The sequence below is a fragment of the Phalacrocorax aristotelis genome, chromosome 4, assembly GCF_949628215.1.
Source record: "Phalacrocorax aristotelis chromosome 4, bGulAri2.1, whole genome shotgun sequence".
In the NCBI taxonomy this organism is placed as follows: Eukaryota; Metazoa; Chordata; class Aves; order Suliformes; family Phalacrocoracidae; genus Phalacrocorax; species Phalacrocorax aristotelis.
The window spans coordinates 35319191-35336412 of NC_134279.1; the positions used below are offsets into that span (position 1 = coordinate 35319191).

The following is a 17222-nucleotide window of genomic DNA, read 5'->3' on the forward strand; positions in this document are numbered from 1 at the left end:
ACAAGAACAATTGTTCAAAAGCTCAATCCCAGCAGATGGCAAGCTGATCCTGCAGGGTGCAGAACACTCGCCTCGCACTGGAGTTAGTAGGTGGTGAGGGTACTTAACTGCTGGCATGAGTAGGGCCCCAGATGTTTTGTTAGCTGCTGGGGGTTGCCTTGGAAATACTACGCCTGCTAAGCTAAACTCTGAACATATACTTGAGGTTTGTCAACCGTGCTTGTGAATTTGAATTATATAGTATGATTTTTTTTTTCCGCAAGACCTTTTCAGTTTGTTGTAGTTTCCTGCTAAAACAAAAACTTTCACTGTTAAAAGCTTGAGTTGAAGAGGAGTTGGGTAACTGACTGTATATTTCTAAACAAACAATAGTTAGACAGCAATTTTCTTGTTCCTTACAGAGTTAATGACTTGTGAGGAACTGCATTCTATACTGCACTTGGTCCTTCAGGCTGGAAATATTATGAATGCGGTAAGTGACATCCAAAATGGAGGTGGCTGATTGACCGAACTTCCTTGTTGGTATTGCAGTCCATTGACGTCATGCCTCAGCTGTGTGCTTGCTTCTTTTTAGGGAGGTTATGCTGGCAATGCTGTTGGATTTAAACTGTCGTCACTGCTCAAGCTGGCGGACACAAAAGCAAACAAACCTGGGATGAGTCTGCTGCATTTTGTTGCTCTGGTATAGAAAAACTATTTTGCTGGTATAAGCAACTGCTACAAATGTAAAGCTGTAGATGATAGACAATAGAAGGGCCATGTGCCTCAGAAAAAGCAGCTTTGTGTACAGCTTTGATCATAATCTTCACCTTTCTTCTCCTGCTACAAATTTCACCAGTTTACCTATGTCTGGTCATCCTATCCAGAAACCCATGGAAAACTTAAGTTTTACATATAGTGTAAAAGCTTGCCTTCATCTAACTTCCTCATTATAGCTTTTCTTTCATTGTCTTACACTGTGGAAGTGGCTTATTTTGATAGATATTCTTTCAATCTTCCTGTCGAATCTTTTAAGCAGCGTAATCTTTTAAGTCTCTTTTTTTTTTTCCCCTACCTCAGTGACTGACATGTATTTTTAAAGCTGCTGCAGACATTTTCAAGTTATTTTTCCTTCCTTTCAAACTTCTTGATTTTTAGAGGGGAGAGAATTTAAATGCTTCTATATATGACTTTGGTTATCTGTGTACTAACTGGCTTAACAGATTTCCAGTCAGCTAACAATAGGGTATTAATTGATGTTTGTGCAGGAAACATCGTATCTGCTTGAACAATGGGCATCAGTAAATTCTTCTTTCCCTGACATTCCCTATTAATACATGTGGCTTATGTTCCCTGGCAAGAAGCAGCTGTTGTACACTGCAAAATGGAAGCTGTTGTTTAAAGTTTCCAGCTCTGATCCCTGCCTTTCGTTAAGGGGTGTCCTCCACTCAGTTGTGTTAGGATTGAACTGGAAGGAAAACAGGAGAGAAACCTTTAAGTGCCCTCCCAGAGGCTTTAGAACTGCTGGACTTAGGGACTTTGGCATGGTGGTGGAATGTTAATGGATTGTGTGTGTTTTGGTTTTGTTCTGTTTGTTTCAGGAAGCCCAAAAGAAAGATGCTGCTCTTCTCAACTTTTCAGAAAAAATTAGGGATGTTCATGAGGCCGCCAGGTAAGTCAAAAGAAAACCGAGAGCTTACGGTTAGCCTGTGACTTGGAATTTTCTTATTTGTGAAGCGATGAGACTTATTCAGAGAAGTCTTGGCACAAAACCTGAGATCTTTACTGTAGCTTTGAGGTCTTCATTTCCATTTGCTAGCAGAAGTATGCCTGCAATGTGCCTTCAGGTATGAGGTTTTTTATGACATGATCTCCATAGGTTTTTGCTAGTTTTGTCTCTGTCAAATACGTGTGCAGGGATGTTACTTTTAAGGGATTGCACAAAAGCACGTTGCCGGCTTTCCTTAAACCAATTTTCATCTGTCTCTGAGCAGGCTACAGTACTTTTCCAAATCTGGTACCAGGAACAGGTACTGGCCCTGGATTCTGTTAGATGCTTTTTGATATTTCATTTGCTTTTCCATTACTTTCTAGGATTAGGATGGAAAAACTGAAGGGTTTGGGGCTCTGTATTGTTTTCAGCTTGAGGTCTCTCACTGCATAATTTTTATACTGAACCTGATTCATACCTCAGTAACTGTACTTGGTTTTGTGAGACAGCGTGATCTAAAACACCAAACTGGAAGCTAGCAATGCTGGAGTTTGGTTCCCAGTTTTGCTACTTCTTTACTCTTGAGCTTTGGGCAATCTATTTACATTCTTTTACCAGCTGTAAAATGGATCCAATCTCTTAGATCTGATGCAGAGTTAAGTAATGTCTGCAAAGGACTCTGAAATCTTCTGAGGAAAGGAGTGGCCATGGAGTTAATCAGAAAATTTTTGAGGGACCACCTGTGTGGCTCTCTGCCATCCAACCCACACACCTTTTTGGCAGTCTGCCACGTGGCCTGCTGTGGAATGTAGCTTCCCTCGGTATCCAAGCCCCCTGGCAAACAGCAGGGGAATGGGCAGAATCCCAAATCTGGTGATATTTTTCCTAACCTCCTTGTTCTTTGATCACGTTTGTTAATGCTGAAAATCTTCTGTTGCAACTCATGCTGAAATCTATTCAGGGAATGCACTCTGTACAGGAAAATGAAAGAAAATTAAATACATGTCTCACCATTGGTCACGAGGAGGATCTTTATTAGAGACAACTGTCATGTACAAGTTGCTCATAAATCCTCCCAATTAGAGCATGTTAAAACTACAACTGTTAGGTTCTTTAGTTCTTGTTGTCTTGCCTTCTTTACTTGTAGGCCACCCTCTTCCTTCACAGGAAGAAGAATATAGCCTGTATCTTCTATTGCTTTTCTTATTTGTGAAGACACCCATGATCTGCCCAGAACAGGGAACTAACCTTTGTAGATGAAGTAGGCAGAGAAAAAACAGCATACCTTATATTCATCTGTGTGTGCACTGACAAACTTATGCACACTCTCACCATCTGCTGCCATGTGTACTTCAATCAGTCTGCCACAAATTCTTCAGCTTTACTGTTTTAAAGTCATGCTGCTGGTGAAATGACCTTCGTTAGGAGCATGTTTTTATCATTTTGGAAACTGCAGTGCTTCAATTCCTAGGCAAAGCTCAGTTCTTTTGTGAAGGAATTGCCATAGATTTAAAAGCATTTACCTTCAAAGTGACTGAGAGATTTGGGTGGGGGCTCCCATAGCACGAAACCTGGGTCTCCCAAGATAAAGCTTAGATTATATCAGATCAGAGCTCTTTGCTGAGATCTTCGATTTCTGAGTTACCTCTCCACAGGAGCAGCTCTGCTGCTGGTATGTGGTAGAAGGATGAGACTGTGTAGGCTGCATTGCTGTGACTGCTTAGAAGAACATAACATGCAACTTCATGATGTCAAATGCTACTGCCAACACGGGTAGTCCTGGCTGACAGTCCCTTGTGACCCCCTTTTTGTGCCAGCTACTGCACTCAAACAGTCATGTCATCAGCTGTACCAAGCAAATGATCCAGCTGGAAGCAAATTGGTTTCTTCCTTTTCCTAGGTTAATTTTCAGTACACAGGTAGTAAGTGCTAGCACAGGCACCAAGGAGAGAAAAGGAACACTTGGTCAGAGGCAGGGCAGCATTACTCTTTGTCGTGGTAAGGTTGGGTAGGACTGGCTGGAGTTAATTGTGAAACCACACCCCATGGGAATCTTTTCAGGTTGCAAATAAGGAGAAATGTGCTTATCTCTCTGCTAACTTTCAGTGTCTGCTCTGGAAAGGTTTCCTGAACAGGCAGGTCTTGTTTGAGAACCAGGTTGCACCTCATATTAATTTTTGAAGCAAAGTGTGGCTAACCTGTGGGCAGCATCTTCCCCCTCGATAAACATTCTCTGTATATGCTATTTTTAGGTTATCCATTGATAATATAGAAGCAGAGCTCCACTCACTGTCTTTCAAGGCAAGGTCTGTTAAAGACAGCATTCGGCGAGACCCAAAACTCTTTCACCAGATGGAAAGCTTTCTCCAGGTTTGTAGGATACCCATGTTAATGTGTTATGTCGTGAACACAGGAGCATTCCTCAGCTCAATGTAATTTGTGTGGACATGTTAATAAGCAGGAGCGTTGTTTTAATGTATCTACCCTATCATTTGTACAAAGGTGTTCCAACTGCACACTCTTTGTCAAGTAAGAGTGTTGGAAGGACTGTTTTTACAGGGAGGGATATTGAGTGTACATTGCCTGAGGCTTGTTAGGCAAGCATATTTAATGCCTGTGAAATGACTGATGAAGATCAGTAGTTAAAATATAAGACAATTTGGATTGGTCTCTGGTTTTGTACTTCACAGCTGCCCAAAATATAGTATCTGCATGTTACATTATACTGGCGCATGTCAGTTTTAGCTGAGGCTGTGCTATGCACATGAATCCTGATTGTTGGGTGACTGAAGAGTTATTGTTAGAAGCTGGAAGGTTAAGGGACTGTTTTCTCTACTATTTTACCCTTAGCACAGGGCATATTATTCTGAGCCATACCACTACTTCTGGGTGGGTTCTCCTTTTCTTTTTTAGTACTGCAGTGATTTTATAGGTATGAATGTGCATAGCACTTAACTTTAAAGCAAAGTTCTTGGTATTTTCTGAGTACATGGTGGTGCCTGGAGAAATATGTATTATACTTTAATTATTTTTCTGTTTCATGCTATAGATAATTATTAAAAGTGAGAAAGCAGATGTTGATCTGGAACTTAACCTGCCCTGATTTTCAACTTGCAAATTTAGTTACTAGTCCCTGCAGTTTTTTGGGAGATGAGAAGTTGATGAAGAAAGGGGCGGGTTAAGATCGAAATACCTGTCCTCATTCACTCTGAATTATTGGCTTTTATCCATAGCACCCAGACTCTTTAATGTTATGTTCTAACATGTCTGGGATTTTTTTTTTATTTAATAGCTGGTTTTATGTAACACTACAACCTTGTTTAGGCCACGTTCCAAAAGAAATGTTGGGGGGAAAAATAATTTTACAAATGCATACCTTACATAAACGCTTCCGGTTTTTGTTTCTAAATTACAGGTGATAACCAAGCTGATTTAAAAGTCAGCTCTCATTATCTCATCATCATGAATAAATTACTGAAATATGTGGGAAGAACTACTTTTCTATGTATGCTTTTATCAATTGTCCAGCTTTTTACTGGAGCCCCTTTTTTTAAAAAAAAAAAAAAAAGGCTAATAAATAAGATTTGTTCCTACCGTACTGGCATAATTTGGCAAGTAACTTTGTGGCAGCAGGGTTGGCTTAAATGGTCACCACTGCTTCCAGCTGCCTGTTCCCACCCCGGTGCTGCAGTACCAAAAGTATTTAGGTGATCATGAGTTAGTGTCAGAACGGATCTGTCAGAAACTTAACTTTTCTCCCCAGGTAACTTTGAGCCCAATATGGCCTCAGGTCTGGGATTGTGCAGGGATGGGAGTGAATGTCTGGTGATGCAGATAGGGGAGACAGAGGGGCAGCAGCTGAAAGAGTTTTAAGCAGTTCTGCTGTTCAAAGTCTAACCACAGTCTTATTCTTTTCCTCCCAAGGATCTAAGAGCACTAATCTGCTCCAACGCTGTCTGTATAGCTCCACACTTATGATTCAAAGGGAATTATTCTGGATGTCTTAGAATACACATATTTCCAGTGGTTCCTTACTTCTCTGGCATGAAAACCCTTTTTTTATTGTGGTCTAGGGTCAGCTTAGGAAGGAGTTGGTTCTGTGGTGTATATCCATTAATTTATCCACATGGTTTTTTGGGAAAAGTAAGGAGGAGGAATTAATCCATTTACGCTTAGTTGAAAGTGGCAGGGAAAATGGGAAAATAAGGCATGTGGAGCTTTCAAGGGGTTCCCAAGTGGTTTGTTGCTGTCCTGGGCTCTGTAACAGGTTGGAACATGAATTTCCTAAGTTCCTAATATATAAATGACCTGTTGTGACTATAATTTTTCTGTCTGGTTCATGCCATATATGTTTTTGCTACAGTTTGCTCTAAGACATCTAAAGGAGCTTGAACACCAGAAACGAGAATTACAAAAGGAGGGAAACGCTCTCATTGACTTTTTCTGTGAGGACAAAGAAACTATGAAGTTGGATGAATGTTTCCAGATATTTAGGGACTTCTGCATAAGATTCAACAAGGCTGTTAAGGTAAGAGCGCTGAATTAATTCTCACACATTGAAAGTAGATATTGGCTCACATGAATTAAGTTGTTTTTTCTGCTTAAGGGACGTTTTATATCTTGTGGTATTTGATATATTTGCTTGTGGGGCTACAGCAAACTGCTGTCTTGCAGGCAATCCATGCCAGAAGCTGGGTGGGAAATGGTGGTTCGGCCCAGCCCTGTGCATAGTCCCGCTGCTCCGCATCTTCTGCTGCAGGGTGACTATAAACCATTGAGATGATACGTCAGGGTAGCCTATTGGTCCGCTTGTGGACAAGCTCCTTCCTTCTCTTTTGGTAGGAGGTTGATGATTGCTAAGCTGAGCAGTGAAACAGACTGCATAGACTTCCTGACTAGCGCGCACCGTTCGGGCCCTGGGCTGGTAACGTTAGATCAGTGGAAAGGCCTTGAGATGTGGTACCTCGTTACACCAGCCTGAATCAGCACTAGCTCAGGCTCTCCACTGTCCTCCTTTACACACACTTTGCCAAGTAAAGTAAGGACTGTGTCTTCTACTTTGTTCTTTCAAATGCTTTTTGTGGTTGAAAACTCAGGAAATTAAACAGGCCTAGAGTAAAGTTACCTCATCCCCGGTGTGACTGTTCATTTGCAAAGTACCGTGAATAGGTCCCAAATAATTCAAGAAGTGTACTAAGACGAAGGAGCAGTATCGGCATTGGTTACAGTTTTGGTTCAGCAAAGTCTGCCTATTGTTACAAATATTTTTAGGCATGAATTAGATGGATCCACAGATTTCTCTATTTTTCTGCCTTATGCAATCTGTATTTGACAGCACTTTGTATAAGCGCTTTTCTTCAGAAAAGAGAGAACAATCTTGACTTACAGCAAGCTGACAGGATGTTCAGCTAACATGCCTCTTGTACCATCAGTTTACCTACCCTCTACCACCCAAGATAGCAGGTAGTTATGCATGTGTGTGAACATTATACAAATATATAAAACTAAATGGTGGTAACTATTGCAGACATTTCAGTGAGAGGTCATTTCATGCATACATGTACAATTACTTGGGATTGGGGTTTAATTCATAGTCACAAATTACAAGTGGTTGTTGGATAGTTATTACTTCAAGGCCCAATGGGGATCTTCCTTCCTCTTTCTGTAGTAAGTAGCTACACTCTAAAAATGACAGTCTTATTTGTGAATATTGAGGAGATTTGCTTACTAGCATTTTGTGGGGATTAACCTCTGTCCCTACAAAATTGACAGAACAGTTCAGAATAAACATTACGGTTCTGATGAATGTGATATATGGGCAGCACAGCCAGCAGGCTAAAAAGATGCTTCATACCACAGTGGCCATGTGCACATATTTCAAATGTTGAAACATTTTTTGCAATTTTTTAACATGTCTATATGTGCTTAAAATAGATTTTTCATTTTAATAAAATCTCCTGAAACTTGTTTTGGGTGAGGTTAAAATGTTCTGTGTCTAATGTGGAATATGGTAATAACATCTACAACTGTTTTTAACCACTTATCTTTACAATGGGGTATTTAAAGTTGAGCTTTAGCATTTGGCAGGAATTTATTCTGTAATTCCATACCTGTGGAAGAAAGCTCCCTGCCGCAGACATAATTCCTGAAATGCAAGGTTTTTTCTTTTTCCTTTCTTAACTAATGCATCTTATCTTTCAGAGCCCAGGGTAGCCTTAAATCCACTTTAAGAGGTGTAGATTAACCCATTCATCAAAAAGAGCTTCAGCATTAGGCTTTTGTTTACTGAAGGCTTTCAGGGGACTTTTTCTAGTTGTGCAGCACATCTGTTGTCACAACAATGGGAAGGTCAACTAGACAGTGCTTCAGACAAATATAGGTGTGGGTTTTTTTTAAACAGTGTTATTGCTCAGAACGGATTTAACAACATGTTGGAAAATTAAGTAATTTTTGGATCCCCTGTCAAGAGTAGCCTCCCCCTTCTTTCTTTTGCTACAGCTGTACTGGCTCTAGAAAACCAGGTTCTCCATTTCAGAAAATAACCTGGAAAGGTCAACCAAAGGGTTTGGCTAGATTAAATCTGAAGCCTAGAGGTAACAGTTAAAATGTTGATATTCACAGTGAATAGTGAAAAGGTGTTACTGTGTTATCTTTCAAACACAAACTACCTCTTTCTATGGCTTCCTGAACCAAAACCCCACACCCTAGCTGCCAAAATCTCCAGCCTGCCCTGGCCAACTTCTGTGCAATAGTTGCCAGTTCTTGAAGACAACAGTGAATGGGAGATCCAAAACTGGAACGAGGCATTGATTAATGGTCCCTGAGTGGTGTCAGTTGATGTCTAAGTGAGACATCTCATGATTGTGAGGCATTGTGTAAACTCCTCTATTTGCTTTCATATGCAATTAAGTAATGTCTTTTCACAAAACTTCCAATCGGAAGGTTTGAGTCAGAGGTAAGCAGCACCCTGTAGAAACTGCGCTTGCTGAGGAACAATTGCAATTGTAATAAGGGAGGATGGAAGAAACGTGTTGGCTGTGTGCTCCTTACACAAGTATGTCTTAAAATATGAATGTAATGATCGGGTAGAGGTTTACTCACCTGGTAAAACTGCCAACTTTAAACTTAGTGGCGACTTGAAGCTCTCCATCTTATAGCAGGAGCTCTTTGGCTGGACTTGATGCCTGCTTCGGTTTGATAGGTCACGTTCTTGCTCTCTGCAGGGAGTATTGTTTTTGTTTTTTCTTACGCTGACCACGCTGATGTGTCGCCAGCATGAGTTATGCAGGAGACTGCTTGCCATAGGGTTAAAGGTTGCAGGCTGCGGTTGCCATGGTGATCTTATGTGTGTATGTGTTGGGGGGTGGGGGAGGGTGGTAGCAGTAGGAGCTACCTTCAATGGGAAGAAATAAAGGGAAAGATACAGGAGCGTGACTTGTTCTCACGTGTAGGACACTGTCCTCTGAGACATGTATTTATGCTTTTCCTCGTCAGGAAAATAGGGAACGAGAGATCCAGGAACTTCATAGTCTGCAAAGACAAAAGGAGCTGGAGGAGAAGCGTCGATCCTGGGCAGCTGGAGAGCTTGGGAGCTTTGGGCGGAGCAGCAGTGAAAATGATGTGGAGATGTTGGCCAAAAAAGGGCTTGAAGAATTTCTTCCCTTCTTGCAGCAGAGACCTCAAAGCCCTTCATACAGAAACCCCAATTCCAGACGCTCCCGACTTTCTCTGGGGATTACTGCAGACAGGGAGTTGCAGAGTTTCCTGGAAATCTCAAAAGATGAGGATCCAAACAAGTTTAACAGCCTTCCCCGTGCACACACCCGACAAGCAAGACCAAACGTAGCCTGGACTGAATCCAAAGAAACAAGAGATCTCAACTTAAATACCTTGCACTTACACCAACAGGCTGAAACCAAAGTGAAAAGTGGTGGCCTACTGCAGGTGCCTCCAGCTCAGCCCAGCCACTTCAGTGGCTCAACCGGTCCTGGTGCCCGTTACTCACAGAGAAGCACCGACTACAGCATGCACACCTCCAATGCGTCCTGCGAGGAGTCCGCAGAGATAAATGCTCTGGCCCTCGCAATTGAGGAGCGTGAACTTGTTAAAGGATTACGTAAGTTTGATATTCAGGGAGCAAAGCCTGCAGAGGATACACCCTTAATATATTTAGAGGATGCTGGTGGAACAGACTTGGAGACTCTAGATGATCTAAGCTTTCATTCCCTTAGCACTGCCGATGATGACCTGCCTCCAGCTTGCAGAAATTCCAGAGAGGCCCACGACCATAAAGCCAAGGCAGTGGGCTGCAAGAGTGAAGCTTCAGAGCCCAGCAGCAGCAGCCTCATGTCTATGGATACAAGTGTTTCAGGAAGTAGGGATGATGGGCCAATGTTCTACGTGTCAGATACGACAACTGATTGTTCTTTGACATTGGACTCTGAAGAGGGAAATGATTTTAAATCAGCAGGTAATGAAATAAGAAGCGAAGCTGGCAAAGCACACTCTTCTGGGAATGATGCTCAATACAGGTCTAGAACATTCTTCACAAACCTGAATTCTGCTTCTGCCAGGGATCTCTCTCTTCACACTTCCGCAGATGATAAGGATGATGCCAATAGCAAGCACAGCCTTCCTAAAGAAAAGCCCATAAAAAATAAAGACCCAGCAGGACTAAAGAGAAACTCTCTGAAAGATAGATCTCCAAGCTCCTCAAAATCCAGCGGCACTCGCCCTAGCCACACAGCTCCTTCCAGAACTGTGAGAACTTTGAATGCCTCTGAGAATGAAAGTATGAGGAAAGTGGTGCCTATTTCTCGGTCAAACAGAGCACCGAGCAGCGTGAAAAAGCCGGAACCCAAGCCGGCACCTCGTGAAACTAGTACAGTGGAAAGTCGGCTGTCTCGCCGCAGCTCTGTCCGAGGCACAACAGACACGCTGCCAAGAAGTCCTTACAGGCATAGCGTGTCAGTAGAAGAGCCAAAGTTACAAAGGGGCACTGTCACCTCGAGCAGTGCTCATTTTGAGAGGGACAGAGTCTCTCTCAAGAAGCCAAGCTCTAAACCTATTAGGAGCACTGTCAAGTCAAAGACAGATGAAATGAAGATGTGTCGCTCCAGCGTAAAACCCCAGGCCCCTACAGATGACACCAAGGTTGCCGCAGTCAGTGTTCCCAAAGCACCAGCCACTGTCCCAAACTTTGCGAGGAATACAGTGGCTTCTTCTTCAAAGCGTGCAAAAGTGGATCTAACCAGCTCATCCAAACCTCCAACCATTACAAGGTCTGTGTCCCAGAGGCTGCCTAAAGTGAAGCCAGCCGCAACCTCTGATGATCCAGGTCCAAAGGAGAACAGCGTGAGTACCTTAAAGAGAGCAAGTAGTGCCAGAGTGGTTGGAAGAAGCATCCTGCAGGGAGAAGCTGTCAGCACTAAAGTAGAGCCTGCACCAAAGGAGCAGGGAACAGTGGAAAAGGCCTCTCTCAAACTGAAAGATGCAAACCGGACCACAATTGGTAAAATACTTAAGCCATTACTGAAATAAGGGGGAGGTTTTTTGAATCTTGGAATGTGAACACTTGTTCAAGCACTGGATGTCTGTCGTGAGACTCCTTGAAACAGTAACCTTTGTCAATAAGCAACATCATGTGCTCGTTGAAGTACGGCACAGCGCTGGAAACGGGCGAGTAGTTGTCTTCTGGTCTAAATCGTTTTTTATGAATTTGAATGTATTTGAAGCTACTGTGATGGAATGCGGGCGTAACAGCAAATCTTTGTATATTTGTGATACAGAAGGTCACCAAAAGCCAAAAAGCTTTAAGAAGTTAAACTACAAGATGGAACGCTTTGTGACAGAAAACATGGATAAAGGCCAGTTTTTGTGTACATAAGATTCTTCCTAAGACTCAAGCCTTTGTGCTGGTTGGTTCCTTATTTGATGTCAAAGTGAATCCTGTGGAACAGTACTGAAAAAGAACTTAAGTGATTGTGCTTTCCGTTGCTTTCAATTCCTTGGATTCAGGAACTCTTTTAGCCTGGTGCGAAGTCCATTGCTGGCAATTGGACAGACTGGGAACTGCTGGCCAAAAAATAGTAAAATGAGACATTTGCTGTTTGTGGCTGTCTTTCACCTCACTGAAGAATTTATAGCATGTTTTATGAACGTGTGTGTGTGTCTGGAGAAGGCTTTCTGCTGGGCGGGAGGCTTATTCTCCAAGAATGTGGCAGCATTGCCTCGCACGCACAAGTAGATATGGCTGGTGCTGCATCGAGTAGCACGGCTGGAGGCTGTGCCTGTTGGAAGGGCCGTCAGTAACCACTGGGATGATGACTACTCCTGACTTGTTTCAGTCACAAGCAAACTTGCCAGCTTTTGGACATACAGAAGTGCCATATATTTATGATACATATCAAGGATGCTTGCGGTTCAGCTCTTGAAGGCTGCGATGCAGTGCCGAGCACTTTCTTACCATTCCATGTTTCCACTGGTTTATCTACTACCAAATTACTTGAATGTTGCAATGGCTCTGGCTGAGCCATTAGTTTCCCTGCCTCTTCCTCCTCCTCTCCCTCTCCTTTGTCAACATGAATATTTAGCATGAAACACAGAGCTTAAGCATGACAATGTTTTTGTAGACTTCCTTGGTTGCTTCAAATGTGGTTTTTAATGTTTAAAGACTCTAAAGGTCAAATTAAACTAGTATTTGATAAGCTTTTTACAAAATAAAAACACCTCTTTTTTCCTGAAGATACAAATTTTAACTCCTGTCAGACTAAGGTACAGAGAATGAGGGAAAACTTGTTCAGCATGCTGCGCATCTTCCCAAGAGAAACGCGTGTAGGTGGGGAAACTGATCGCTGTTCTCCTAAGCATCTTATTTAAAGAGTTGCCTTTTTATTCACTTATGAATGAAGCCTCATTTTAAGAATAAAAAAAAAAAAATAAAGGGACAATCTCCTCAGACAAGTGGCATTGAGTTACTGGTGGCAGGTCTGTTTGTCTGCCCCTATCCCTCAGCGCTGGGAGAGCGTAATTCAGTGAGAATGGCCCATTTAGTTGCTCACATGCCTCTCATGGGCTAGGATTGGGGACAGCTGGCTTTGTGTTTTGAATTCGGCAAAGGACCTTTAGCTCTTCCCACATACCAGCAAATCTTGATGCAGACATCATACCCCAGCACCATAAAGTATTGCGCAGGGCCTCTTGTTTGAGTCGGTCCCACAAGAAGAATTTATGCAGCCCGATTTTCGGCAAGGGCGAGTTTTTGCTTGAAAACCTATAAGCTTTTTGGATACTGCCTGCCTTGTGGGTTAGATACAAAAGCATCTCCCTTATTTGTATCTGTGTGTATGTATGCACATCTGCAAGAGCAGATGATTGACTTTTTTCCCTTTTTTTAAAAAAAAAAAAAGAAAAAATTTTATTGGTAGCAAGCTTGAAAATAATTTAAATGTGTTTGGAATATGTAAATAAATTTCTATAAATCTGTGTAAAAGAAAACTGAATGTATTTAACGGAACATTTATACATTTCGGAGTAACTCAGTAGTTTAATAAAGTTCCCATTTATTGGGTATGAGGTTTGTACTTTCTCCTTCCTGTCACACTCTTGGCTTTGGTCCTGGACACCTCAAGCAAGGGGAGTCTGGGTGTAGGTGGCTGTGGGAAGGTCCCGAAAGGAAGGACTTTACAGCAGAAATCCTGGTGTTTAAAATGCTGGGTTTGTTTTTATACTAAGGCAGGCACCTTAACTTCAGTTTCTGAACATTTCTGAGGTGCAACTTTCTGCACAGGTTTGGGTATAATGCGGAAGGCATTAGATGGTAGAGGCAGCGCTCTGTGTACACATTGTACGTCGTGGCTGAGACTCATGTACATGGCACTAACAAGTCTGGATCTGTCGCTATCTTCATGCCTTTTAGCTTAGCACACTTTATTGAGACATCCTGGTTTACAACTCCCAGGGCTTTGGAAGTAACAAATAGCCTGTTCTCCAGGAGCAGGTGGTGACTTTTATACCGCAGTTCTGAATTTTTATATTTCATCCCATTCTGCCATTATTTTTCCTTCTTTGCTGCATGCAAAAGAACATCTATTCAGCAGGAAAAAAGCGAAAGCCGGCCAGCCTCCCTGTCCTCAGGGAGCACTTCCTCCCCTCTGCTATGGAAATTATTTTTGGACTGGAATTGCTGCTATTTGCAAACTTGTTTAGCCCCTGACTTTTCTCGTTTGGTGAGTGTGTCTCTCCCTGAACGGAGTGGCAAGCACCTGCTGTCTGCCAGCGCTGAGTGATGGCTGCTGGTGGAATCTACGTGGGAAAGCCCTTCACCATCAAAAGGTGTGTCTCAAAAGTTTATGTTTTTTTAAACTTCATTTTTATTTCAAAAGGGTTTATAATTACCAATTCATTATTTAAACTACCAGCTGTCAGAGGCAGCGATGCCCCGTAGGTTTAATTTCCCATGTCATGCAATTTTCCCAAACGCGAAGAGGCCACGGGGCTCGGCCGGTTGCAGTTGGTTTTCAAGAAAGAACCAAGACCTTTCCTCCAGCTTTGTTCTGCCAAACGGCTGATGCTGCTGACTGTGACTGGGGACATCTCTCCTCTTTGGTGGCTGTTGAGGTGTCAGCGAAGTGGGGGAGCCCAGGGGACCACGAGGGGATTTGGAGCCGTGGAGCTGGAGGAGTTTGAGAGCTAGAGGAAAGAGCTGTGGGAGTAAGAGGTGCTGATTCATACTTAGAGGAATTTAATATTCACATCTCATGTGGGAACTGCATACAAATGAGGGGCTCAGTGCATCCCTCATTACAACAGCTCATTAAATTATCAAGAAAGACAGAAAGAGTTCCCATCACACCTCCCACGGTGTACAAGTCCGGACTATGTCATTCAAAATAACCCGTTGGTATCTCTCTAATCTTGGGGTATGTCTGCGTGGACGGATGCAGACAGCCACACGCTGGCTCCGACCGAACCAGACACGAGGCAGCTCCAGGCCGGAGGCGTTCGGCGCCTTAGCTTGGCGCTGACCCCGAGCTCGTGTACCGCGGCTGTAATTGCATACCCTCAGCCGGACTCGCTGCCTCCAGCTCGGTGCACGCTGGCAGGGCTACGGTACGCTGCGGCAGCAGCGCCCCGGCTGTCTGCCCCTGGGAAGACCTGCCCTCCCAAAGCCATTGCTGCTGCTGCTACACTTGAGAACGTAATCCCAGTGAGAGAGGCCCAGCTCAACACAGCTCCTTTCAAATTTAGCTGCTCTATGTTTTCCATTAACTTGATACATGCTGTTTACATCCTACTGCTGTTGGTGCCAGAGATAATTGCCTTGGGAACAGCTCCCTACAGGTATTGTTAACAGCTGCTGAAAACAAAGGAGTTTGTTTTAGCCACATCACTAGCTAAATAGCCAGAAATACATGACTTTTTTTATTACGGGTAAGCCAACATTCAAAAATCTGTCTCGCTCTCCTGGCTGAAAGATGCATTCTGGAAATCTCGCATGCTGTTAAAGCTGGCGGCTGAGCAAGTACCCTTGCAACTGTAAAAAAAAAAGTGACATTGAGGCGAAGGACGTGTGAAGGTTCTTGTTGCGAGAAAGCGTGTTTCTCTTCCCAGCGGGCGATCACCACCGGAGCATCAACTACCTGCACGTAGAGAAAGTTGTTTCCAGGCAGTGGTTGTTCCTTGCCATATGGATAGTTGGTTTCTGTGTATTTTCAGGCTGAAGGCTGAGGTTGCAGGAACACACTGCCTCAGCTTGCTCCAATTAAAAAAACAACTGACCAAACAAAAAAAAAAAAAAAAAAAAAAAACAAAAACAAAACCAAGAAAAATCCTCATTAGCTGCTGGCGTCCTTCCTTTTAGCACTGAACCGCCAGGGAGCACGGAGGGGACATTAGCACATTGACTTGAGTGGTGGGGTTTAGGGTGAGGTTCGCAGCGGCCGAGCAAATGCTGAGCAAGGGTGGCGTTGTCTGCACGGAGTGGAGGGAGTTACTCGTGTTTCTGAGAGCGTTCACCCCATCTGAAGCAGAGGCTCTGGACAGACTCTCTTTGAACAGAGATATGTCTTTTCTGCTTTTGATCAGGTCTGAACAATAGCTCCTTTTTTATCCTATTCCACCCTTATTTATTGGAAAGAGGAGGAAAAAAGAAAAGCAGAAATCTTTGATGTCTCCTCTTGGGTCAAGTGGAAGAAGGAGACGAACTCCACTTTGTTGTTGTTTTTGTTGTTTTTTAAACAAAAGGACTTTGACAAATAGAGCTGGCAGCTTCAAATAACTCTCTGCTGCAAAGGGGCACCTGGTATTTTGAGCAGCTACAGTGATGCAGCAGCAACGTAGGCATAAAAGCAAGGACTCAATTTAGCTCCAGAGCATATCCAAGTGACTGTTTCCTCTGAAATATAGATCCTAGGAACTGAACACAGACAATGTTCATTTGGGCACCCAAAAGGAGCTGGCTAGAAAATATTTTATTCCACTTCTAAATAATTGTTCACAACTAATTTTATTTCCCATTACTTTTCCACTTCATCGCCATTAGAAGTAAAAAAGCTGCCTTCAAGAGAGAGCAGTAAAGCAGGGCTGATGGGCACGAACCCCCCACCCCCAGCTGCATCGTTTCCCTGGCACTTACTCCTCACTGACTTTTTCTGAGTGGCAGGGAGATGAATGAATTGACTGTCTGTGTGCACTTTTGGTAGTTGCTTTGAGAGTAAGACTTTACGTCTTTCCGGTGGGCTATCCCAAGTTCTGGGAAGGAACTGAATGTATTTCTGAGACAGATAACACGTGCAATAGGTGTTACGGATCGCTGAAGCCCAGTAAGTGATGTGCTGCCTATGGAAGTTAGGGAGAATGTGCATGAGGGAGAAATGTGATGACGACAAGTGGATAGGCACAACCGGAGACAAGGTTTCAAAAACCATATGGGTCCTTTTCTCTCTAGCATTAGCAGCCTCACGCTTCCCTGAGCGTCTGCTGTTCCTGGCAAGTCCAGGTTTAAACCGCAGTCTCCAAGAGAAATAGGGACTCCCCTGAGTCTGACTGCACTGAATCACTGCAGAAAGCGCTTGACTGAGAACTGCTGGAGTTCCTTGAGTTCTGGGGCTGAAAATATGACACGTTGCTAGCTTCGTGTTTTGGTTTCTGGTGTTTCTCACGCAGCATCTTAAACTGATTCAGACGTATTCCCTAGGCAAATCTTTAATCTCCTTTTTTAGGATGAGAAATGGGTGTAAATATGGTTTTGATTTTCCCCCACCCTTTTACAGCTGTATTTGCCCCTTTACGTCCTACGACCGCTTCCTCCCACTCTTATTTCCTCTATTATAATTTTCCATCCTCCTCTATTAACTTTTCCAACCTACTCTAATAATTCATCCCTCTTCTTTATCTTCATTTCGCATGGCAGGCTTTCTGTAGTCTGCCGCTCACTTCATCCTGCTTTCTCTTCGTTTCTCAGCTCCAGTGGCTGTTTTGCTCCATCGTTTGCTTTCTTCTTTCTGCCAAGGCGAGTCTTGCCCCAAACGTC

General features: G+C 43.2%; 1 protein-coding gene across 1 annotated transcript in view; it reads left to right on the plus strand.

Moving 5' to 3' along the window:
* Positions 1–13260, plus strand: part of FHDC1 (FH2 domain containing 1) — a 36354-nt gene extending 23094 nt beyond the window's left edge. The window contains exons 7-12 of the mRNA XM_075090947.1: positions 402–472; positions 575–682; positions 1581–1651; positions 3943–4060; positions 6054–6218; positions 9185–13260. Coding sequence (XP_074947048.1) covers positions 402–472; positions 575–682; positions 1581–1651; positions 3943–4060; positions 6054–6218; positions 9185–11230 — 2579 coding nt within the window. The 3' untranslated portion in view covers positions 11231–13260. The remainder of the gene's footprint in view (positions 1–401; positions 473–574; positions 683–1580; positions 1652–3942; positions 4061–6053; positions 6219–9184) is intronic.
* Positions 13261–17222: the final 3962 nt, after the last annotated feature.